We start from the raw sequence: 27,444 nt of genomic DNA on the forward strand, positions 1-27,444 counted from the left end.
TATTTCCATTTATCATCTACAAATTATATATCATGCACAAGTATTTTGATTCGTAAAGCAAAGATGCATTTCGAAATGAATCATTTTTCATCTGTAGTCTCAGTACAAAAAATCACATGCGTGACTGAACTACAGAACCAATCATGCGCTATAAGAGCAGGAAGTGATGCAAATAATACCTCAAGCATTATAACCCAACAAGGATTGGGGTCAGCCTGCCCTGCATATAGAATAAAAAAGTAACGAGTTTCAATTTTTCTGCTTCAGATTGTTGAATTGCACAGATAGTAAAAAAACTAATACACCTTCAAATTTCTTCTTTTTTTTTCGTTAATTATTTCAAGCTCTTAATAGTTGATCTCATGATGATTAGCCATATTTTTCACTAATATCATAGCCTTACAAATAAAACATTGTAAGTTCAAACTCATGGATTGCAGTATTTCATCTACATTAAATTTTACAATAGTTATCAATCAAATATTTTTTTTTTCCTTCAAGAATTCAATAATCATTTGAATCTTGTACAAGAGTAAGAGTTTATCCCTCATGTAATTTACTCAAATCTGAAATATTATTGATCTAACAACTCTTACAAAACATCCTCTGGTGTCTTATCTTGAAATTGTATAAGTCACTTGTACTCAGTTTTGGGGTTTCCCCGTCCCCTTTGGGTTTTGGTGTTATCAATCACTAGTAACCAGAAAAAACAACCGAACTAAAAAAGTAAATGACCCGATGTAACACCTTAAAAGCGTTTTTAGAACATAAATCACTTTCAACAGTTCACAAAATATTAGAATTTCTTTCATCTGGTAAGCCAGCTAAGTTTAATATTATATTAACGAAGAAATTTTCATAAAGCAGTCATTAGTACATAATCTCAATAAAATATTTAAAATTTATTCTTAGAAACATTCAAATTAATACTATAATAGAAATTGAACTGATTGGGATTAAAGCAATGAAGTTTATCCATGCTTATGGTATCAATATCTTACTCACAATTCCTTTACTTGCCTAATCAAAAGCTGATATAGAGGAAGAAAAGGTAACTCAAGAAGCTGCAGCTTACTCACATCCACTTCTGTCTAATGCATCCCGGATTTCTACTCTGTACCGATATAGATGACTTGAAACTTCTCCAACAGTCTCTAATTGTCTTTTGGCAAGGGAAGGACTAATCTCCACTGAACTGCATTTGAAAAAACCCAACCAGTTTATATGAAAGTTAACAAAAATTATTAAATAACTAGCAGAGCAGAGCGCTACAGAACCAGGCTCATAGAGAAAACGCACCTAATACACTGGGCGTCTGCAGGAGAGGATTTATTTACAAAATTTTACCCTGGTATATGGGAGATGCTATTTTCATGATTTAAACCTATAAACAGTTCACAGTCAGGCAATGGAGCAGTTACCATGATCCAAGCATATGACCAGATCACAGTCAGGCAACCTAACCAGTGCACCAAAGACTGAGTCTAGAAAGCCTAATCAAAAGAAAGTTTTATAATGTGCTAAAGCTCCTATGAAAAAATAGAAAATCAACTTTCTGCCATTAAGATATTATTAATTAATATACTTAAAATATCCTTCTTAAAGCAATTTTATTCACGTAATCCACCAAGTAGCATGGACACACTAATGCATACGGTGGCTTGATAATGAGAGTATCATAAATTTGCTAAGTTATGCATCCTATTCAGTTGCAATCAATATTGATTTGAAAACAAATACCACTTTTCCAAATTCCTATTTTTCATGGCTTTTAGAGTCATTTATATCCTTTTAGACCTCATGATCATGTCATCATTTATTAAGAATATTTAGTCTGTCATTAGTTTGCTAGTTATTTGTTAGCACTTTATCAGCAATTTCTTAACAGTTAGGCATTCCTTATTGACACCGTACCGGAGGGGGCTCGACGAATCCACGTCGATGATCCGGTGGCCGTGGCCGGATAACTCCAAAAACTTCTCGGAGGAGAGGGATCACCACCTGAAATCCTTCAGGATACAGAAATCCAAAAGAGTTTAACTACTCAATTCTTATTCATCTCAACAATCTATCTTATTACAAACATTGGCTACCTATTTATAGCCAAAAAGAAAGCATCATAATAGGCTACATACAAAATAAGAAAGCATTTCACCTCTATAGCCCTATAACTATCAAATGGACTTAATATAGCCTGAAGTTTAATACAATTAACGTCTCAGCTCCGGCGTCATACTACCAGGGTAGAAAGAACTTCAGGCTCATAAGAGGATGCCCGGTTGTCCACATTAAGGAGGCGGATTTGGTTGGCTAAACTGATCAGGATAGTTCCACCCGATGTCAATTTGCCTACCAATCTTCAATCTCTCAAGAGAAGCATAAGCAAATGGAATACTTGTGATTGTGAAAGCATCTAGGACCAAAGGTGTTTCTTTCAGCCATCTAGAGGAGAAGATAAGAGCTTCACGATCCAAGCCATTGAGGAGATCTTCACATGCAATTTTTTATCAACAATGGCGAGCGTAATTGATGTCTTGTTCGGAACATTGTGAATGAATAGTTTCGGTTGGACATTTGGCTCCGGCTGGCCATCCATTTTACCCTCGTCATCATCATATGCAGGCTGGTCAATATCAAGAACTTCTACGGATATGTCATCGTCATACATGTCATACCTTGGCTCGTCGTAGAAAGGAAAAGATGACGATTTCAGCAACGAATCTTCAAACCCATCAAACCTGGACTCGATCAAGGAGGAGGAAGACTTACGAGGTGACCCTTCAAAAATGTCTTCGTAGGGAGAAGGAAGTTGATCGAAAATATGTAGGCCAAATTTGTTTTCTCCATCACCTCGGGATCCTTGTTCGTCCCTAGCAGAAACTCGCCTTCTTATATCCTCTTTTGAAAAATCTTGTTAAAATACATTAACGTCTTCTTGATGATCCACTATTTACTGGTGTTCAATTCATGTTCGTCTTTGAGGTAGCCTTTTAATTCATGCATGAGATGATTTCTTGTGCCTGACTTCCACACAAGAACAAGGATTGATATCGTTCTTTGTTGTTGGAATGGCTTGGACAATAGCAAGAAACGGTTGAGGCGCTGTGGTGGAAGACTCTTGCTTGGGGAAATCATTCTTAACGTCGTTGATTGGCCGGTTTGATCGTGCAGGGGCACGGTCGGTAAATACTAGATGCAGGAAGGGATGCGGGCAACTGAGTCGCACGCGAAGCTGAAGCGGGCTGAAGGCGGGGTGTGCGGGATGCGGACGCTCGCCGGTTGCTTGTGTAGGCGAACCGACTCGGGGTACCCCAAGTGCAGGACATGTAGGACTCACGGAAAGCAGGTTCAGAGCATCGAAATCGCAGAACTGGGCGGTCTGGCTCACAAAAATGGGATGTCGGATGCGTGTGGGGCGAGGTTTCTCGAATCACCATTTTTCGTGGCCTTCCTTTGCTCGAATCTTGCGAGACGTTGTTGTAGTAGCGCGACCTCCCGCTGTATATCTTCACGCACTTCTTGAATTGGTTGTTGGGGTTTTTGTCGAGGCGGCATCTTGCTGGCTCTTGATACCAAATGACACCGGATCGGAGGGGACTCGACGAATCCACGTCGATGATCCGGTGGTCGTGGCCGGATAACTCCAAAAACTTCTCGGAGGAGAGGGATCACCACCTGAAATCCTTCAGGATACAGAAATCCAAAAGAGTAAAACTACTCAATTCTTATTCATCTCAACAATCTATCTTATTACAAACATTGGCTACCTATTTATAGCCAAAAAGGAAGCATCATAATAGGCTACAAACAAAATAAGAAAGCATTTCACCTCTATATCCCTATATATATCAAATGGACTTAATATAGCCTGAAGTTTAATACAATTAACGTCTCATCTCCGGCGTCACTTATGCATCTAATAGATCTATTATATGGAATCCAAGATAGTATTTTAAGTATGAAAAAAATAATTATTGTAGATGTGAAGACTATTGCAGATTTTGAATCTTGAACAGATGTGAGACATGCCACCTTTTTGGGAGACACAATCTCCTTATTCAAGATTGAGACTAATTTATCTTGTTAATTTTCTTTTCTAATTCTTTCATGATTTTTCTCATTCAAAACGCATGCATGTCTCCACTCTAAAGCTCAAGCTATAGTTCACACAAAAGCAAAAGTTACAAATTTCAGATGGTAAAACTAGCATGCTTGTCAAATTGTTGTCAATGATCTCCTAGTGTTAGATTCCCTTCAATCACTGTATAGGATTCATCCAATAGAGTTATAGTATTGAAAAAATAAACTTACCAGAATTATAATGTTAGATTTGTAAAAATCAAACCTCATCAAGCATATTTTTTTTGCATGAAACAGGGCACTTGAGGAAACTTATAATAGGTTAAACCAAATTCTAATTTAACTTGATTTCACTGAACTTGTGCCTAACATGTCTGAAAGGCTAGAATGACCTCCAGCTAACTCCAAAAGGTCAAACTAAGTTTATGCATGCCTAAATAGGAAATTGCGGCAGAAAAATCCTACATGGCCTACATGATCCAAACGAACACAGACTGAGCTGGTTTGTCTTCCTATTGACCTCTATATCTACTCCACGGTCAATTGAGTGTGACAAGAAGAACAACAACTGACCGACGCGATGTTACTTGCAAGAAGTTCGAAACATCTTGATCCTGATCAAAAACAACTTAGACATCGTCCATTTGCAAGTGGATTGTGTTGACACGTTCAAAACGATGAATTTGCTAAAGAACAACCACTCATGTAAACTCGATTGAACTACAATGGAAAAAGCAACTCTCTATGAGCACGATGTTACGTCAAATCGCTCAAACATCATCCATTCGCCCCATTGCATTCGAAACATCAAATTCGCATGTTGACTTCCTTTTTGCACAGGTCACTTGCATGAAATTATTGCACACTTCGTAGGTCAATTTACCTCTTATACACATGTTCACTCAGTACATAATTTTTTTCGATCGAGATCTTATTTTGCAAAATGAATTACATCGTTGCGTCTGGCTCGTTGAGACGAATCAAATAAGTCCATTCGTGCTCGAACTAGATATCATTTGATGCGTGTCAAGTAGAGCGAACGATTGGGGAATTTTTTTAATAAATTTAATAATCAACATAAATTAAAATCATTAAAAAAATCTTAAAAGAACTAAGACAATTTTAATAAATAAAATCTGTTAATAAAACAAAAAATAGTATATATATATATATATATATAAAATAAAACCTTCATTCAAATTTAATTCCAATTAAGTTTGGATACAAAGCATTTAAGCTCCACCTTTCCACATCATCCCAAATCAAGCAATCTCTTCATATGATGGCTGAAATTTGTCAAGATTACAACACTTTTTAAAAGCTTTTCAAGGGCAATAGGAGATGTGATATCAGCCCTTGGATCAAGGGCATCAAAGGGCTATATTGTCATTTCACTTTTAGCTTTCATTTCAGGTTATTCAAAGAAGCTAGAGCCAGTGCGTTCGAAGGGATCTGCTCTCATTTTTCGTGAAACCCCCATCTCCCTCACACGGCTCTCCCACTCACACATTCTACAGCAGTTTCGGTAAGAAGGGAAAGAGAAAGGCTGAAGGCAATCGATTCTTGCTTCTTCCTCTTAAGCAGGTCGAACCAAGCAAGAGAGTGGGGTGAAATCTGCTGCTTGTTCCCCTATTCAGCCAGAAGAAAACATGAAGGTTGCTTGCTGGTTCGTTCCTTCCAATAAGCAAAAATCATATATGAACGGCTGCTTTTGATTCCTCTAAACATAAAATTAAAAGGGTGAGATTCTTCTACTTTCTTTTGATCTAATTTTTTTAAAAAAATGCAAACAAAAAATGAAGAATATATTCATTTATATTGATTTTTGTCTTGTAACAGAATGAGAAATTACATTTCCTTGAGTTCTATAAGTATAGTGGTGTCCATTTATGACACGACCCAAAAATCTGACCCGAAAATTTCAATTCTGGGCTCACCCGTTTAACAAATGGGTCAGGTTCGATTTTTAATTCCCAACTCGTTTCAAAAATTGAGTCTTGTCTAAGTCAAACCACTAGCCCGGAAACGACCCGCCCGCACCTCTTGCCCGCTTCTGCTTGCATCGCGTCCACTTGACTACATCATCCAGCATGGCATCCCACCCTCTCCTGCCCGCATCACGTCCACGTGACCGCGTAAGCCCACATCGCTTCATGCCCAGTCGCGCTCCCGCTAGCATGTGTCGCGTTCGAGCCCGCAATACATGACTGCTACTAGCCCGCATTTCATGACACTTCCAGCCCAGCTACGCATGCATTTGACATCGCCTGCTCTAAGCTCGCCAGGATATCGGATCAACCCGAATTGGGGCAAATCAGGTCTGAATTCATATTTTTGGTCCGTTTGTGTAATCGGGTCGGGTTCGGGTTGGAGTAGTCGATAGCAGGTCAGTTTCGGGTTAGATCTAAACCCGACCCGAAAACCTATTTTGACACCGTAAACTAATCATGTTTTGCATTATTTTCTTATTTTATGTGAATATGAATTTAGTTTCTTTGGATAATTGTTGTGGTTTGCAATCCAAGCTTGTTATATAAAATCTGAGATCAAGAGTCCTCCAAAACTACCATTGGCCACTCCCTAATCTGTCCCCTCACCTTTCATGGTATGATTTGGAGTAAATCTCACCACTAAGTTATGGGACACTTCCTCCACATCAAGGTTTATGTGCTCTCCTCCCGCTTCTGCTTCCTCCACCAACTCCTCGTAGTCGGTCTCCTCCTCATAAAAAATCGTAAAGAACCTCGAGTGTGCGGTCCTTACATCGATGGTCTAGTGTATACTTCTCATCACATCGGAAGCACAAACCCTTCACTCTCATGTCCTGCACCTCTGCCTCTGTGAGGCGCTTAAAGTTGTCCTCGGGGTGAACTCCCCCACTCTTCTACCTTGGTGCCCTCCGTTGAAATGATAATGTCAGGGACCTCAGTGCCAATGAAGTCGAGGCACTCCTATAGGAGCCTCCCGTGACTCCGCTCCTATTGTTCCTCTCCATCTATCAAAGATACTCCACCATCTGTGCTAGCTCCATCGTCTCTCTCAACCCCTTGGCCTTAACAATCGGAGGTCTGCCCGTATGTCAGGCTTTAAGCCCTTCATGAAAATTTTCTCAAACACAGGCTCCAAAATCCACCTCAACTGCCCCGACAGCAACTTAAATCTCTCCCTATACTCCATGAAGGTCCCCTCCTGAGTTAAGACAAAAAATTGCTCATGCAGGTCTCCTTCCCGAATGGCTTGGGAACACTCCAACAAACAATCCTTAAACTCCTCCCAATAAAGGATCGGATATCTAGCCTCCCTCCTTACCTTCCAGACATAGCCCTGCAACCACAAGCTTCTCGTCCCCATTCAACTCATTTACCATGAAATACCTCTCCACCAAGTACACCCACCTATGGGCATCCTCCCCTTCAAATATCAGCATCTTCAACTTCCTCATCCTAGCATCTCCGCTCCAACATCCTCTCCCTCCAACAGCTCGCCCTATGTATCGAGGGAGAGAATCTCACCTTCTTCCATCCTCCTTATAGGAACCAATCCCAAAAGGTCACCTCAACCCCCTCCATCTCCAATCGTCCACTCCCCTTGCCCAAAATGCCTCCCATAATGATTGGCCACCCCACCACCTCCACCACAAAATTCCCTCCTTGTTGTCCCCCCATCCAGAAACCTTGATCCGCCACCCCTAGAAGGTGGCTCTTAATGAAAGAAACTCTCCACCTATATTCCATTAAATTCAGCAAAGGGAATCCTGGTAAAATCTTGGTTATGATTAGCAATCGAAACCGCCAATGGAGTTTTGGATTGCTTCTCCATGAGCTTCCTCATCATCTCCTCCAACCCTCCAAATCAACTCTCCATTTGATTTTCCATGATTGAAAACCTTTCTTCGATGGTTGAGAACTTCTCCTCCATCCCAAATTTGATTTGCTCTACTTCGCCTTCCAACACATACATCTTTGATGTCATCTCTCCAAAACCTCGCTCTGATACCAATTTGATACGTCTTGGAAGTAAAAAACAACAAAACAGATAGAAGAAAAATGCAACAATACAAATATGAGGGTTGATTTTTTTATTACTTTTTCAACAATAGCGAAAGATGCAATTTATTTACTATTCGATAGGTAAATCGGCTCTCCTAAAAACCCTAGCCACCGATGGGAAACTCACATCAAACCCTAGCAAATAAACTCAGCACATATATGATGATAACCCTAAATAAAACTCTCACTTAAATAATCCTCACTTATAATAAACACAACTGGACCTTCCTAAATAGCATAAACACAATTAGGAAATCTTCCTAAACATCATAAAAACATTTAGAAACCCTTTCTAAACAATTAAAACTTTCCTAAAAAGCATAAACATAATTAGAAAACTTTCATAAACAATTAAAACTTTTCCTAAACAACATAAACAATTAGGAAACCTTCCTACATAGCTCCCCCTCAACTCCTCCTTACATAATGAATACTAGCTCCTCTGGGCCCCACAAGAGGAGCCGAAATCTCCCTATATTTTACCCTTAGTTCCACCCAGCTAAAGGGTTAGATCGGCCAAGGCTAGGTCAGTCAACTGGCCTGGCCTGGGCCGATCTGCGACATCTAGAGGCTAATAAAATCCTATCCAAACACATCTTAAACAGGAAATTATTAAAATGACTAGCTTAATTAAAATGCAATGAAACAAAATGTAGATGCACACTAAGGACAAAAATAAAAACACATAAAATGCAATGTTCATTGCTTCCTACTCAACTAGGTCTATAAGGTACACTTAGACGAAACAACTTGTGGTTGTCGATAATGCTTCTTCAATCAGGTTGAGTTGACAATCTACTCTAACTAAGTAAACTATAGATCACGCTGACCCAAAATGAATGAACCATGAGATCATAATAAGGTTCATCATCATTCCCCCCGACATCCACTATGAGTGCAAGGTGGCAAATTTTAAATCCTAAAAACCGAATATATTGCTACTATACATTCAGTACTTAATATCTATATGTCAACTAGCCTTTTTTGAAAGTGTCACCTATCCTTGGAAGGGTAATAAATCATAGGAGCTTGAACTTATAAGAAATCTGAACTCAAATCTTAAAGTCCTAGAAAAATGAGGGTGGAATCTTTGGGTAGTGTATTATCTTAAAACTAATATACCTTTTAAAATTTTAACTTGAAACTTCTGTTAAAACTATACAAATGTAAAGAGGCTAGGGTGCAATTTTTCCGATCCCACACTTCTTACATGGATGAACATATGCAAAAAAACAGTGAAAACAATGCTACGCACCACCATTATGCGCCACCTATGGTCGGCGAGCAAGCTTGCACAAAGCAAGCTCTGGCAAATAGCACAACCTCAATTACCACAAAGTCTCATTGTTTGATGATAGAAGATTCTATCAGTTAAGATATTGTATTGCTGAGGTCTCAGTGCTCCACTTCATCACAAGTAAAATGTCGCAAAATGGATAATAAGGGCTGAACTTTTTATAAATATGGATGGGTCTTTTATAATTTTTTTGTTTGCCAATACCAAAAGTTTTCTGCTTCACAACAACATAAATTTTCTACTTCACCATATTACGGTACTTGTTCTATTAAACAGGCAAAAAGCTCAAAGAATAGTAGAACCAAAGTGGCTTGCTTAAACAGCTCCTTGAAAGACTTCAAGAAACTATGCAAGTAGGTATCAGTACTGAGAAGCAAAAAAATCAGCTAAAAAATTAGGCTGGTTTGAAGCCGTCAATGATTGAAATAAGAAGCAAATGTAAAACGTTCTCAGGCTCCCTAAAATTTTTAACCTCCAGCTTGCACTTTCAAGACATCAGTATAAAAGAAAATTGTTATTCCTACTAAAAGACCACGGCCAATGCAAATAGTACCAACTGCTTATTCATTTTATAATTTCAAAGCGCATTCCAGCCAACTGATAAAGTATGAGTGAAGCTAAAAACTGCGCTTCATAGAAATATTTAGCGTACATGTAATCCAAATTATTGTATACCCTTTCAGGTGCATTTAACAACATGTAATCCAGTATGCACTTTGCACATGTTCCAGAACCACCTCCAATTTCATATATCTGAACGACACACAAGAAAGATATAAAGTTGAGCAGTTATTACTTATTAAATAACTAACAATAAAAAAAGAAAAAAAAGTAAGTTACAAACTACTTTTTAAACAAAAGCAATATACAATCCTGCAAAGGTATTTAAGTTCAAAAAAAAGAATAAATGCAACAACAACAACATCAAGCCTTTATCCCACTGTGAGGTCGACTACATGAATCTTTTTCTCCATTGTGTCTTAACAAGAGTCAAATTCTCATTTAAATATAATAAAGAAATGTCATTTCTAATATTTTCTAACCAAGTATTTTTAAGTCTACCTTTAACTTTCTTAACATAAGTCAAATCTAATATATCTACTTTCCTAATTGAGTCATCGGAAGGCCCCGCCTTTTTAAGTGACCAAACCATCTAAGGAAACTCTCTCTAATTTTATCTTTCACTAGAGCTACTCCAACCTTTCAAGTATATGTTCTTTTTGTATCCTATCTCTAACAGAATGAATAAAAGATTAAAAAAATGTATCAACTGACAATATTAACTATTTCAAACAGGAACAGGCAGAAATAGTGGACAAATTTGAGTAAATCATGAATAAAGCATTTGATTACAAATGACCCCACATAACTTGAATAAAGATGATTCGGTGTCAATAATTCCATGATGAACTGATCTAAAGTATGAAAGGATGCATAATTGATGGGGACATCAGCTCGTGGAAGGTTTATCAGAGGCGTGGCCGCCGATCTACGACCACGATCGAGTCTTTGTATTTCTGAGTCATTTATGTTATTTTATTATTTATGTATTTTTCTATTTGCTTTGTGTCATGTTTGTTCTTCCGTTTGCACCCCTTTAGTAGGAAGTGTCATGTGTGAGCCCAAAGGGCAATTTGGTCTTTTATTTCTTTGAGTCCATTGTACTTCGTTTTATATAGCCCTTTGCTTATTGTTTGATGGTTAATGAATGATGATGAAAATTTTCCCAGTACTTGTTTTCTTGTAGCTTTGAGAGAGTTTGAGAGAGAGAAAGTTAGAAAGCTTGGTGGAGCCTAGGATAGGCCACCCGTCGTACCCAACAGTCACTGCCGGTGGCTCTTGGTTCTCCTCCCTTCCCTCGCCACCACCTCCGGCCACCTTTATTCCCCTCACCCGAACCCCTTCCTCCCCTCCCAACCCCACGGCCAAAGCCCCACCCGAGCCCCTTCCTCCCCTCTCAAACCCACGGCTAGGGCCCTCACCCGAGCCTTGCCGCCGGCCACACATCTCTAGCCGCCGGCTTGTTCATCCCCAATCCCTCTCATCTTGTGTTTCCTAATTGGGCCTTAGATAAATTTGGGATAGATTTTGAAATTCAAAAATCTGAATTGATTTCGAAAACTTTCTTAAATTAACTTTTCTATTTTAGAAAAGTATTTATTTAGATATATTTGAAATTTAAAATTCAAGTGGATCTTGAATAATTATTTCCTAATATCAATCCCCAATTCTAGAAGCCTTAATACACTACATTAATTGCTCCTTGATCCATGCATGCCGCTGGCCCCCATAGAGGGAATTTGGGGATTGGTTTCCTAATTCCCCTCTAAACCTCTTTAGAAATATTTCTAATTTTCCCCCTCCACCTCTTTAGCCGAAATTTCCCTCTCTTTTATTTAAAATTGTTTCCAAAGTGAGCCCCTTACTTTTGGAAACAAAATTAAACCCTTCCCTCCCCATCTTGTCACCGGCCTCCTTCCCCATACCCGCCCCTCTTCTTCTCCAATTCTCTCTTCTCTCAATGCCTCTCCCAAATCATGAGCCCTCATCACTTCTAATTGTCACTCGAAGCTCTGGTTTCATCCCTTTCATAAAGTTCCCCTACAGTACAGTCTCCGAAAACTAGTCCAGTCGATTGGCCAGGTGCTCAAACTGCTCACGGTATTCCACCACCATCCCCTCCTGCATCAGGGCAAAAAATTGCTAATAGAAATCCCCTTTTCTGCTGGTTCAAAAAAATTCCAAAAAGCAATCATTAAACTCTCTCCATATTCGTATAGGTCTCCTTATTTCCCTCCAGTAGTATCATGCTAAAGCTTTTCCTTCCAAGCACAACCCAACTGTCGTCAGTCTCTCCTACTTCGTCAGCCTATTGACGGTGAAGTATCTTTCCAACTTGTCGATCCACTCATGGGCATCATCTCCCTCAAAAATAAACATCTTTAGCTTCCTCGCCCTCAAATCTCCTCTATCCCCCATTTTCCTTCATAATTTCATATTCCCCAAGGGGGTAGTTGTCACATCCCATTTTAACCCCCACAGTCAAAGTACAGTGTAACAAAGTAGGAGAATCTGAACAGACCTTCTTACTTACCTCCATACTGAAGATAAAAAAAATTAGTCTACTCAAACTATCCCAAAACATTTAATCATAACACATCAAGATATTCAGAATATGAAGCATATATAATATACCTCACATAAACCTCAAATAAAATACACATCTTATGAAACAGAGCTTTACTAAACCTTTTAAAATTTACTTACGTACGCAAAAGTCTTTATACAGCTTACACTTGAACTTCTTTGCACACCCAAAAAGTATGTACACCAAAAGAAAGATAGTCACCCCTCTTAATGCCCTGCAAGTTCATTCCCCTTTCATGCAGTACAACCACTGCCAATGAGCTAAGGCACAATGAAATACGCAAGCAATGTATAAATAAATAAATAATAACATTGTTAACAATTTATTCAGAATATTACTCCCTAAGAATAACATGGTTAGAACAAATTGGAAATGTCATACTAATCACAAAAAAATGCATGGCACTACTTTCCATTTTGCCAATTGTTCAATAACTTTAAACAAGTCATATGATGGCTATAAACTTTCGTACCTTTTCAAATTTTCAATTCAAGGTTGGGTCCAGCTTCCCAAGTTTTCGAATGGAAGTTGTTCTCTCATTCAGGATTGAGTCCAATTTTCCCTAACTTCTAGAATTAAGAGTGTAAGCTTATCTCATCGGGTCGTTCGTCTTTACTTGTGCGAGCTTATTCCCCATATATAACTTAATTCACTTAGTCCTCATGACATATGCTTTGATGACATAACTGCGCTTTAGCTGCCCTTTAATTGCGCTTTAACTGCCTTTTTATTGTCCTTTAACTACGCTTTTGCTACCCTTTGGTTGCCCTATAGCTGCGATTTTGTAGGCCTTTAATTGCGCAAAAGCTGCCCTTTAACTGCGCTTTTGCTGCCCCTTAGCTGCTCTTTAACTGCCCTTTAATTGCGTTTTTGTTGCCCTTTTTGCTACTGCGCTTTTGTTTTCCTTTAGATGCTCCTTTATTCATTCATTAGTTTATGAATATTTATTCTTTTATGTTAATGAAATCGTTAACATTAATAAAGATTACTCTTTGCATAAATAATTCAATACATATTCGTCCATGTTCATACAAATCAAACTAAGATAAATTGAAATACATGCAGTCATAAGCATAATAAAGATGAAGTGTAATAATAGAACATTTATTAATTCTTCTAACCTCGTTTGGGTATCTCACCTCACTAGGAATTTATTCTCCTACACTTTGTCTTCATTTCCTCTTGTATACAATCTCAATTGCACTCTTTCTCATTCCATAAAATCATTTTTCTTTTCTTCCAAGTCCTCTTCTTTAATGTTTTATGCTACCACTTCAGCCTAAACTTATTTTTAACTACCATCAACAAACAACAATACTTCCCCTATTGTTTCTTGAATTTGCAGCAACTAAAAGCAATAGCCCTACTTAGATTAAACAGCAAACTGCATTTGGTTTCAGCCAAATAAAGTTTTCAACCACTAACTAAAATATTTGCCTAATTTACCTTACCTTAATTTGCTGAAAAAAATTTCTGAAATTCTTCCCATTGCATTCCATAGCCTGCAGCTCCTTCGCACACTAAGCCAGCTAATGAAAAATGGGAAAAGAATACTAATGCTGTATAACTGAGGGAAATTCCAATCCACTATAGGATTAAATCCTTTTATTCAGATTATTTTATATTATAATCCCTAGTGCTTTTCCCACTACAGGTTTCCCAAAAAATTTCCAACAGTTAGATCTAATTTAGCCAATGCATGACTTGGTTAGTGGAATGTAGAAGCTCTAGTGGAAATAAAGAACTGTGACCCAGCCAATGCATGGCTTGGTTAGTGGAATGTAGAAGCTTTAGTAGAAATAAAGAACTATAACATATGTAACAGTTATTCTTATACTAGTTATGCATATACAATTGACTTCATAAGTAACATATGCTTCAATTAACATATAAAGAAAATTTATACTTGCCTTGAATATTTTGGGTATTATAGTGGTTCCCCCCAAGTGTCACAATCATCTCTTCTACGCTTATGCCCAAACCTTTCATCAAATTCCAACATTCTTCTTTTAAATTCAACACCCTTTGGATCATAATAAATCTCTCTCCTCTAAATTCAGCACCCCTTTATTCATGCTCCACCTACTCACACTTCTCCCTAAACCCTCTACCTGGCTCCTCCCTAGGAACAGGCTCTAGGGGAGGTATTCTCTCTTTTCCCTTTTGAGCCTCCACCCCCTAATCTTTCATTTGCCTTATTGGAGTAGGGTTTTCCGGCTTCTTGGGTTGCTGGAGGCTTTTCTCACCTCTAACGACGTCATTTTGTATTGGCCCTCAAGCAACTTCTTCAACATCTCCCCCATGCTACAAATATTCTCATCCATCTTCTCGTTGATGGCTGAAATTTGACTTTTGACATATGAAAGTTGAGTGTGGAGATCTGAAATTTCAGTTTTCAATTGCTCGATCTCCCCTTCCAACACTTCTACCTTTCTTCCTGCCATAGAAACCTGGATTTAGGTTCCAATAGCAAAGAGCAACAAGTTTGATGCGAATTTTGGCCTCCAATTAGCAAAAACAACAAGATCGGATACAAAACATAGTAAAATTAAGCGATGAAGACTTCTATTTCAGCCCAGAAAATTGCACTGATACCAATTTGATAGAAAGAACTTGTATAACCCTAGAAAACTGATAGGAAACACTTGGATTTCCAAGTGTTTCACACCAAGAACCAAGTAGATCTAGGATGAAAACTGCTGTCCACACAAGAAAACAGCCAAAAACAGCGGATTCGGAGAGAAAACGAAGGAGAAAACGTAAGAGAAACAAAGCAAACACTTTTATTTAATGAGAAATGAAAAGCACTTGCAAGATACAACTTTCCTTCAATTCAAGAGGAAGGAAAAACTCTCCAAATCTCTAGCCGTAGCCTAGAGCCCAAGAACACAAACCCTAGATCTCAAAAATGATTCAAATTCAAGATAACCCTCTCTTCCCCCTATTCCTCCTAATTAAACATGAAAGGAGGATTACAATTTACCTAATTACCCTTCTCATTCAAAAATTCCCTCCCAAAACTCAAAATACAACAAGTGGGCCCCCCTAGGGGTTTCCGCCCAGCTCCTGGCTGGGTTTCTTCCGCCGGGAGTAAGCCCTGACCGGTCCAGGGTGGACCGGTCCAGCCGGCCCAGGATGGGCCGGCGTAACAAAAACCTTTACTGAAATCCGAGAAAATCAGCCACTTGCAAACAATTTTTGAGAAGAAGGAAGACAACAACAACGAAACAAATTTTATTTGATGAAAGACGAACAAAAGCAGGCAAGATACAATGGATTTTCAATTCGAGAGAAAGATCCGACTCTCCCAATCCCTATTCAGCAGCTAGAGCCCAAGTACCTAAGAGAGGTCTCAAATTTCAGCTAAATTCAAGATGCCCTAACCCTAGGAAAATAAATTATTTAATGCGTACAATCCAAAAGGAAATCTCTAAACAGCTCTTACTTTCAAATTTCCCTCCTAAACTCCTAAATCCTTCCTAATCAGAGCTTTTGGACTCTGCAGTTTGAGAGACACGAGCAGAAGGCGGAACTTCTCCGCCTCTGTTACACTCAAGTCGGTCCTGTATGGACCGGCTGGATTGGTCTAACAACTTGCCATGTAGATTATGAAAGTGACTTCATTTACAAGGCCAGATGAAATCTGTAATTGAAATGAATAGTTCCTGATTCTTTCCTGAGCTATTATCACTATTATGTCACATTTGTCCCCAAGTAAATGCAGCCATAACATCGATAAACTGGTAAATCAAATAAATATAACAATCATGAAAGTTTATTTAATGCTATCATAATCCTATTTTGTCAAGCAAAAGAAAATGGGATTTCTGCACAGCAAGTAAGAAACCATAAAAGAAACATTGAGACAGTGAGATTACAGCATAGTAGCATTTTATAGGTTAGGCATAATTCTTAAAATTAAAGAATAGCAACAATAAACGATAGCCAAACCAAATTTTACAATAAAACGGACAAAAAAAACAAAAAGAATCATATAAGCTGGAAATAGATATAATGGAAGGGAAGTGGTGTTACCTTTAGTGGCACGGACAGGTTAGCTGTTCTCAATATTGCTTCTGCTATAGCATGTGCATACCATGGCTACATTATCAAGGATTGAAAACAAAAGTTTAAAACATATTTTACAACAGCAAAACATCCAATGAGTAGGTTGATGAAGATGCTAGAAAGACTGTCCTCTTCAAAAGAATTATATCACCTTTAAATTATATGATCCATTACCAAATAAATTTCAAGATTTTAACACTGGATGATTGAAGAAATAATAGTATCTAGTTAATTACAGCAATCAACCCCCTTCAGCATCTACTTGAAAGTGCAAGCATGCTTGCATGTATGTATGTTTGCTTATATGAGTGTTCCTTCGTGTGCATGTGTGTATATTCGTGAATTTGTGCCAGTAAGCGTGTTTGAATGTAGCATTCATGCTTGTGTGCACCTGACTGTGTTCCTGCATGTTTGCGGGTGTTTTTGTAAATGCTCATGGGTTGTGGGCGGTGGGTGGGGAATAGTGGGGCAAGAAAGAAGAGATGCATAAGGTGCATGTGTATATGTTTGTCTCTATGTGCACGTGGGCACGTACATGTGCTTGATTGTAGGTGATGCGCTTGAGTGGATGTGCGTGTTGTCTGTGAGAGGAGGAGCACACAGAGATGAGAGGGGAGTGAAAGATAAACATGAGCTGCAGAAATTGATCTTTTATGATAATTTTAATTTAGTTTCTTCATTATTATTTTTTCCGTTGAATCATTCATTACTCCCACCTAAAAGTTCTTCTAAAATAAATTTCTGACAATAGACAAGTCCACTACAGAAATGTGTGACTTCGCAAATTTCTGGCATAAACATTAAATCAAAACACCTATTTAATCTGTCAATGCAATAAATACAATTAAGGCGACTGAAAAGAAATGGCCAACTTCTGATGCATTTTTCTAATCCTACCATATCTAACTTCTGATTTACAATAAAAACAAAAATAATAATATTAAAACATTCTGAAGAAGGGCAGCCTTTTTCCTGTGTAAACAAAATATTTGCAAATCACAAAACAAACCATATGAAAAACATAGGTAATAACCTAGATCTATTAAAGGAAGATATATTGCAAAAATGATTTAAAATTAAGTGATTCCATCACTCCATAAAACACGAATAGATAGTACCAGTTGAGTGTCATCAAGCATTGAATGCATATTGTGCTGCAGAAGTGTTCGGGTAGAAAGCAAGCACCTTGAAAAGTTCAACTGGGGTAAACCAAGCGACATCATGCTGCTTGTAGATTGTATCCAAATATTGCAAGTAAGCTTCTCGGCCTAAAATGAAAAAGTGCATGCAAAAATAGAAAAATTAACATAAAGGAATCACAATCAAAATCTTGAGAAGTTGTGAAAGGACACATTGGTTAAAGGAGATGGTTGTATCTTCAAACTTATGCGTTTGAGTTACATGCTTTGCAATTTATAGGTATGTATATATGATGCACCGACACGGACACGGCGACACGGACACGACACGGACACGGGACATGACATTTTTTAAAAATATAGGAGACGGGTGCGGCGTGGACACGGCATAATAATTTTTTAATATAATATATAGAAATTAATGTGACATTATATTAAAAATGACAAGCAATAATAAATAAATTAACGATAACTTGTTTAGCTTATAACATAAAGATGTTTAGTACAACCACACAAATATAAGCAAAAAACTATTTAGTACAACATAAAGGTCCAACTACTCAATAGAGGGAATGATAGAATTAGATTCAGAGGTTGGTCTTTAGCCTTCAATATCATCATCATTGAATATCATTGCTTCCAACTCTGGTTCATCTAGAGAAAGATTTGCAACCTCCAATAATCCCATATCATTAAAGCACTCGAATCCATCTCCAGCAACATCCCACATCTTGTTATCACCTGTCATATAAAGTAGGGTTTTTCTTGATAGAAAATGAAGATTTGTATGCACATAAATTAAATCTTTTGTTAAATCTTTTGCACGTTGTGGAGTTATTTTATTCCTCTTCATTGATTGAATAAATGAGTATGTGCTTCAATTTCTCTCACATCAGAAAGAGGATGATACTTGACCAAGAAGTTTTATTGCTATTGTTTAAAGATGCGGTATTGAAGCTCCATGGATCAACCACCACATTTTTTTATCCATCCTCCATCTATCAACCAAATATTCTTGATCATTAAAATCCTCTAAATATCCAAATAACTTTGCAAATTCTATACTAATTTTTCTTCTCTCATCCTCATTCAGGAAGTATCTTTTTAGGCATATCTTTCTCATATTTGAAACTTCTAAATCTTTTTGTGGTGAGACACATTGAAGGTCTTCTTGAAGTCATTCTTTACTTAAATACCTTCAAATAATACAAAGCATATAAAATTATATGTTCATTTACCAAGAAATTTAAATGAATTTAAAAGATGAATACAAATGTACATTGGATTTAATGAATGAGCCAAACAATGCAAAAGTGTGTTGCTTTTGCTCCACCTATCTTCAAGAAAGGTATAAACAACGCTCAAAAAATTTGAGTCTTCTTTATGTGACTTTCTTTCATGTTTGCATATAATTTTTTTCACTTTTGCTAACATAGAGTCCCACATCTCATAAATCAAATGTATGCATGATTTATCTGTGTCAGTTTCTCTCAACATATCATAAATTGGATCAGTGAAAGCTAAAATGTAATATATATTATCCCACCACAAATCATCTAAAGACCTTTTCTTTAACATACCTTGCCTTCCCAACATCATCTTCTCGATAGCAAGACCACTTCTCATTAATCACCATAGATTGAAGAGCATTTTTAATTTGTTTGAATCTTCTTAACATGATTATTACAGAGGAAAAACGAGTTTCAGCAACAACTAACATTCTCAAGTGGGAGAAATCATTAAACATTGAAAGTTACATAGAATGATTCATAATAAAATTTCTGATCATAACAGCATCATCTGCAATCATTGTTATCCAATGACATTTAACATAGATGATTTCATTAGCCTCTGTATTCTTTACTGCACGAATATTTTTAGAGCAAGATTTAAAGTGTGCACAATACAGGGTGTCCAAAATATATGGGAATAAATTTGCTCCACCAATAATCCTGCAGCTCTACACACTGGTGCATTATCTGTAATAACCTGCACAACATTTGAAGGCACAATCATGACTATCACCTCTTTAATCAAAATGACAATGAAATGTTTATCCTTGTATTCTCCTTTATAATTCACAACTTTAATGAACATTAGGTAATTCTCTATAACGGCCATGAAATTAATAAGGGGTCTTCTTTGAGGATCTGTCCAACCATCACACACCAAACTAACACATTTTTCTTTCCACACTCCTTTTTTTTGTTCAAGCAATGTCTCAATATGTGATATTTCCCTTTCCAATAATTTTGATCTTAATGCATTGTAACCAGGTGGAACATATCCTGCAAGGTTGTTGTTACATGCAAAAATGAATGCATTTTTATAATGAGGATTCCTTGCAAGGTTGAAAGGAAGTCCTGCTGAAAAAGCATCCATGCTATTTCACCATTCAATACATCTCGCTGCTGCAAATTAAAAGCTTTCTCTAGAGGACTATTGCCAACTCCTTTTCTTTTTTTTTTTCATATTCTCACTTCTAAATGATAAAGCTTGATCAACTCTCACAAATGAGGAAGAAGTGTGGGATGAGCCATGAGTAGATGGTAAAGGTATCTCTTTAAGGAGTGTCCTTTTGATCCTAGATTCAACTTCATCAACTTGTCTGTTCAATTCAATCAACTGCGACGTAGTAATCTTAGGACACATTTTAATTTCATAGCCTGAAATCTTAAGTAGATGTGCTTTCACCCTAGAATAAGATCCTTTGTAGATGTCACCATAATAATTGCATTTGAATGACACATTACCTCCTCCAAATATTTTTCCTAACTTTGTAACATGAATCCATAACGACTTATCAGTTTCTACATATGGCTCTTTTGAACCTTCACCTAATCCACTCCCGCCAACAGCAGAGTTCATTTTGCTTAAAAATACACTGGTGTAACAAACCAGTTATACATAGGAATGCATCAAGTTAAATTTATATGAAGTGAAATCAAAAATTTTCAATAATAAGACAACATGAATAAAATAATATACAGGTCTGCCGGGATTTTAAGGGCGCTGCCCCCTGGCGGGGTTCAACCGAGCGATACCGAGCATGTACCTAGTGGTACAGAGCAGTACTGAGCATGTACCTAGCGGTACCGAGCATGTACGAGCAGTACCAAGCATGTACTGAGCGGTATCGAGCATGTACTGAGCAGTATCGAGCATGTACTAAGCGGTATCGAGCATGTACCTAGCAGTATCGAGCATGTACTAAGCAGTATCGAGCATGTACCTAGCGGTACCAAGCATGTACCTAGCGATATCTAGCAGTACCGAGCATGTACATCAGCTTTTTCAATAATGAAGAGAAAAAATGATGAAATCCACTTACAGGTCTTGGCTCTCTTGTGCGCATAAGGTGCTCTGTTTGGCGATGATTGCGAACTTTGCCTCGGCTAACCGCAGAAATCACATAGGAACGAAGGAATGGGAAAGACGAGCTCGGCTTGGCCTCGGCTCTAGCAGAAATGACGAAGGAACGAGAGGCAAAGGCAGCGGGCTCCGTTTGGCGTCGGTTGCGAGCTCGCCCGGTCCGCCCTAGAATATTTCTTTCGTGGATCGAAAAAATAAGGCTTCTCATTCGCGAAAAAAGATAAATAGAACGAATCATACGATTTTATTATTTAATAACCGAACACGCGTGTCAGACACATGTCCGGTTTTAATTTTAATTTTTTAAATTGTGACACTCCAATGCCATGTCTAACACGTGTCCATGCAGTGTCAAACGTGTGTCCGTGTCCGACACGTATCCGACACTGCATACCCTCTTTAAGCGGAGTGTCGGGGCATCATAGGTATGTATGTATGTATGTATGTATGTGTATATAAGTACACATATAAGGAACTTAGACTTTAGGTACCTCATAATACCATAAATTAGCCCAATATGTCTATTGTTTGCTTTTTAGGGAAAATATGCTTGAACTTCATTTGGAACCAAATTACTCTCATAGAAATAGGATTCAAAATAATCGGTCAAGAGCTACATGAACTTCTAAATAAGAAGCAGGTCAAAGGTTCGTCTTTCCAAGACCTCCATCTCTGGAGAACTTCAAGCACATGCGATCAAATATGCATTAGAGTTTCATGACAATACTTCCATCTCGTTCTCCATCTCCGTCTATATGTTCAGAATAAGTAATATTACACACTGATTATTTAGTTTAAACCTTCGTAGTTAAAATCAAAACCCATAAGAACATTAGACACCACATACCTAATATGAACATGGAAAAATATTTTTGAACCTCCAAGAATGCACACTTGGAGAAAGCACTTATAGAGTGCAATGAGAGGGACTAGCGTGGAAATTGAGTGTATGATACCCTGTGGATGGTTGCCACCACAATCATGACAAAAACAATGTGATTTTTATTGCGATGCATGGCTTGGTTGAAGATGAGAAGGCCTTTTTTAGGTACACCATTGTTAAAGATGAGAATGCCTTTTTTAGTTACACCTAGGGTAAGATGTCTTTGGAAAAGATATTGAGAGATTTGAAGAAAGACATGGTGCACTATGAGGCCATTGGCCCGAAGAATAAAAACCCAACCCAGTACATTGTAAATGAATATGCTATAGCATTGTAGTACTTCTCATGAAGCCATCGCAGAGCAAGGGTGGAGACAAGTTCAGTTTCTTATAACATTGTAACCGATTATGTAATTATTTTATATCGGACGTCGCATTTAAAATGGCATGTGCCACACCGTGTGTTATGCGCCATGGAACCCCGAGGAATTTTGCGCCATGGTGCGCCATTCTCCGTTCACAAGTATGAACCAAATTAAGTTAAGCTAGTTGATTAAGTCATCATTAAGGAGTACTCAACTACAAGAACTTGAGAAATGGCCAAGAACTCAACAAAGATTAACCATTTAAATCAACTCATCAACCAACATATGGTCAGCCAACACTCAGTATTCATGCCCTATGATAGTATTTGGGTAAAACATATCTGCATTTACTTTTCCAAGGGTAACCGACCTTCCGATATGTGTTAAATTCAGGTGAAAAATGTGAAGCCACATGTCTAGCTATAGGGACATCCAACAAATCAAGTGATAGTAATTTTTCAAACAATTTAGCCTATAACATCGATCTTAGTGCACTCATAAAATTGATGGTAGAGGTTCCCAGTGTGGGTACCCTTTTACAATCTTTCTTATCACTTTTCAATATTTTTTTCTCTAACTTGATTTCTTTGACCTTAAATAGGACACAATGGAAAAAAAGGATCATGAAGCCGACCCCACGTAGTGGTATAAAGGCTTGATGTCGTTGTTGTTGTTGTATAGAGTTTAATCTATTTAGGCTCAAAACACTCTACCAAAACCTTAAGAACACATAAAATTTTTAGAAATCACAAAGCAATAGCACCAATGAAACCCCTTGAGAGATGGTCTGTGAAATCAGCTATATAATTTCCAAATGGGGATTGAGCCTCTTTTTAAACTTGCTTGCAGACAATAGGTAGAACTAGAATCAATTCAACTAAACTATTTTCTCGAAGTGAGTTCAATCGAAGTCTTCAACCCAATTCCAATGTCAAAACCCTAACAGGCCTGATTAGGATTCAGCCATTTACCACCAAACAAGTCTAGGGCTTCCAATAGTGAAGTCGCAGAGAGCACCGAGAGACAAATGGTAGGTGACACATTGCAAAGTAAAGTATATGTGGCTAAATTGAACGCATCAAGTTTGTAAGGACATGAGGGGGTCTTGTGTATTTGGAGCACAGTAAAATTAAAATTTGTATCCATTTTGCTTTAATATCAATACTTACACAGTTAAAATGCATGCAAAGTTTTTTTATTTTATAACCATTCTCCCTCAAATTTAACAGCCCCTTAATCCTGAACTAGGGCAACTGACAGCCACCGAGTATTGATGTCATAGTGAGTGGTTCAAGTATCTACTGCACTAATACATACCAATTGGTGGAACGAACAGCACTCGTGGCACCAAAATCTTAACGAATACAGTCATTCATGATAGATGCATCATCATCCTAGAAAGGGAGCTCACCTTGGATTTGACTGAACCTAATACTCTTTTCCAAAACTCCAACAGGCCCTGAAGGCTTGGAGAAATACCCATTTTTCGTATCATACAAGGCGGCTCGGATAAAATCGCGAACCTGTGCTCAAGAAAGTTAGATAGATGCCAGTTAAGACGATATCAAACAGGACAGATATTGCAAAATAATGAAAGAGACGTAGGCGGAAGGAAGGTGCTCACGAGCAAAGGCTTGTCGCCGACAAAACCGGAGGAAAAGAAGGCCACCGGAACACACTGGATGCGAAACTGGCAAAAAACTGTGCGGGAACAGTGAAGCAACGCGAAAGAAAATGAGATTAAGAAAGAAAGACAAACCGTGACAAAGCGAAGAAGGTATACTTTCAGTTGCGTGGGATGCCGGAAGAGAGAGCCGTAATCCCAATCGTAGCACCATCTTCGATTTGAAGGCGGGTGTCGTAAGCTCTATCAGTGGTGGCTTCCCTCCTGCCCGGCGCGGCTGGAGAAGCGAAGGGCGACCTTGGGGCGGGAACGGTATACAGTTGGTAGACTTGAGTGAAAGGTATTTTACTGTGGGGCTTTTGGGGCTTGAGTGAGGTATTTAAAATGCAGTAATTTTAAAATTTTAGTATTTGATTTAATAAAATAAAAATAAATTATAAAATATTGTGAACATTAAATTTATACTATAGTTCATTAAATATGTATTAAAAACTCTTTCTTTTTTTATAGAATTTTAACTATATCACACTGCATTCCTATTTAACCAAGACAAACTACCTCCTAAATGTTCTTATGATTTTAAATCTTGTAATTTTGTTTGTCATAATAGTTGTTACATTATGCTAAAATGTAATAAATTGTTTGTTTATGCATATTCATAATTTAAGGTGATTAACTTAATTATGATTTAAGCATAAAATATTATAATACAATATGAAATAGTTTATGCAAACACAACTACAATCAAATCTTAATCAAGTTCCTAAACATATTAAAGTACAATTAAGCATCAATATTTCTTTTGTAGCAACATAATTATGGCTTGCAGTTCAAGTTGATCGGTATGATTGGCTTGTTGCCTGTGAGAAGAATGATGTATTAGTAAATCACTGTTAAAATGTGAAATTTATTTATGCTTATTGAAATTGAAATATTAAGTATACTTCCTATAAGTTTATGGGGATTGCATGCCCATCATATCTTCTTTAATTATCTCCCCAACTGTCTCATAAACATTAGGGTCTTCATCATTGATTTGTACCTCACATAAATCATTCATCTTCTTTAATTATATCCCCAACTGTCTCATAAACATTAGGGTCTTCATCATTGATTTGTACCTCACTGAAATCAGTCATGCTACATCTCAATTTGAGATACATTGAAATACACATCATATTCATGGTAGCAACCAATAAATTGTGTTGTACTACAGAAACAAGCATAAAATCCTCTAAATCATAAATATATTAATAAATAAATCATTCATAAGTAAACACTCAAAATCTCTATTTTCACATTGTTAAATGTTCTCTCCACCATATTGTACAGTTGTTCTCTCCACCATATTGCACAGTTGTGCATGGCAATAATCATACAACTCCACCTCAACAAAGTAATAATGTGATATTTCTCCACAATACTTAAATGATATTGGTATCCCCTAAAGTGTGTCATGAGCTTATTAGTGTTAGCATGGTCGGACAACCAAACAATATTTAATTACTTTGTGGTACTCTAAACTCTCCCACCAGCAACCATCATAATAGTCACATATCAATTGCAGACCCCTCCCAACTAGGTATAACATTGACAGACTATTTATCAAATGAGATGGTTGTCATAAAGTTATGAGAAGTATATCATTTTTCTATTATGGTGTCTATTATGAAATCATCTATTAATGACTATATGGATATGGGTTCCATTTATAACTTCAATTGCATTTTAAAAGTAAAGATGAAATTAGGGGTTTGATGGTATAAAAGGATGATAACCAGCTTCATGTAGGGGTAATTTGATGAACTCATTTGTTAATAACATATTTGTACATAGTGTCAGATTAAAAATCAACTCATTATTTATGAAGATCCTATAAATACTCACATAATTATTTAAAATGATGTGCATGTGCCTTTCCTCTAAAAAGATCTGTAATTGTGTATCCATGACATGTGCTTCGCATCGGTGATCAAGCCTCAACTTATTAATGTTGACCATAGTGGATGATAGTAAAGTATATATGATACATACTATTGGTTTGTATGGGGATTATTGGACACAGCCTTCGCATATATATCAATCTTCTCATATGAGGAACTAACATCTTCCATAATCGAAATAATCAATTCACTTATGGCATCATTAAGCTCTTGATGTGTGTCAACTAGTGTTGTAGAATTCACCAATAAGACAAACTCTTGGATAATTATCTATGACCAAAATAATAATTTACACAGCATAAATTTAGTGAACATGACATAACCAAATATTTATTTTAAAATGGGAAGACACTTGTGCAAGTTATGAATAACAATAAAGTTGAAGTTGACTACACCTCACAACTAACAAATAACCATATAAACTAATCTAGCAATAAAATACAAATAACAAATAATGACATAAATTGAAGTTAAACACAAAGCAAAGCTAAGAATTTATATAGTAAACACTAAATATCAACTACAATTGAATATAAAATATAATTATCATAGCCAAGAAGGAGAAGTAGAGAGTATGATCTAAAGATCGTAATGTGCAATTAGTAAATTTTTTCTTATGTTCATACAGGATGATAACTGGGACGATTGGAAATTATCTCAATAAATCGTCCAGCACGATTGAAATAATATTGTATAATTAGTTCAAAAATCAAGTTTTCGTCCAGTATGAGGTATATGGGATGATCAAATTTCATCTATGTAGATCATCCAATACAATTTATATTGTATAGTATGGTTTATCATAATTATTAAACCTTCATTTTATTGACAAATACTGATGATTAATTTAAGTAAGTTTTCAAATATCGCACCGCATGATATGGATCATACAATACGATTAATTAAAAGAAACAAAATTTTAAAATCTTACTTAAAACATTTGGCAGCTAGGATTTCTATATTAAACTGGTTGTATAGTATGATTTAGATCAAACAATATGATTAGTTTAAAATTTTTAAAGCTTAGTTTCTCACACCCCTTATATGTGTGTACGATCACCAATTTCAGCATCCACCTTAAATAAGACTTTGATTCAAGAAATATTAAAAAATTTAAGTAAATAAAAATTACATACTATTGAAAAAATATAAACATATTATACCCAGTCTTGGGTTGATCAGTTTGCACGGTGTAAGGCGGGAATGAAATGTCAATACATGAAAATAAATATCTAATAATAGTAATAGGGAAAAACATGATAGACAAACTAATAATATTTATTATCATTAAAATCACAAAATCAGGGTCTAGATTTGCAACAATCGTATGATAGGGTATAGTTAGGATTTTTTTTATTTTTTTATTTTAACTTTACATTTATAATATAATTATGTAGTATTTTATTTCATTTGTTTATAGTTATTTTATTTCTTATTTTATGGATTGATGAGTGGGCACTTACCCTTAAATGTTTAA

General features: G+C 36.9%; 1 protein-coding gene across 2 annotated transcripts in view; it reads right to left on the reverse strand.

Annotated features, from left to right (window-relative positions):
* LOC110113977 overlaps positions 1 to 24,358 on the reverse strand; it is a 52,432-nt gene extending 28,074 nt beyond the window's left edge. For both annotated transcript variants that reach the window (XM_020846710.2, XM_028692104.1), the window contains exons 1-8: positions 24,184 to 24,358; positions 24,025 to 24,101; positions 23,812 to 23,923; positions 17,828 to 17,910; positions 16,610 to 16,675; positions 10,079 to 10,179; positions 1,080 to 1,195; positions 180 to 220 (exon numbers count right to left, since the gene is read on the reverse strand). In XM_020846710.2, coding sequence (XP_020702369.1) covers positions 180 to 220; positions 1,080 to 1,195; positions 10,079 to 10,179; positions 16,610 to 16,675; positions 17,828 to 17,910; positions 23,812 to 23,923; positions 24,025 to 24,101; positions 24,184 to 24,238 — 651 coding nt within the window. In that variant the 5' untranslated portion in view covers positions 24,239 to 24,358. The remainder of the gene's footprint in view (positions 1 to 179; positions 221 to 1,079; positions 1,196 to 10,078; positions 10,180 to 16,609; positions 16,676 to 17,827; positions 17,911 to 23,811; positions 23,924 to 24,024; positions 24,102 to 24,183) is intronic.
* Positions 24,359 to 27,444: the final 3,086 nt, after the last annotated feature.

This window comes from Dendrobium catenatum, unplaced genomic scaffold (genome assembly GCF_001605985.2).
Source record: "Dendrobium catenatum unplaced genomic scaffold, ASM160598v2 original_scaffold_117933, whole genome shotgun sequence".
Taxonomy (NCBI): Eukaryota; Viridiplantae; Streptophyta; class Magnoliopsida; order Asparagales; family Orchidaceae; genus Dendrobium; species Dendrobium catenatum.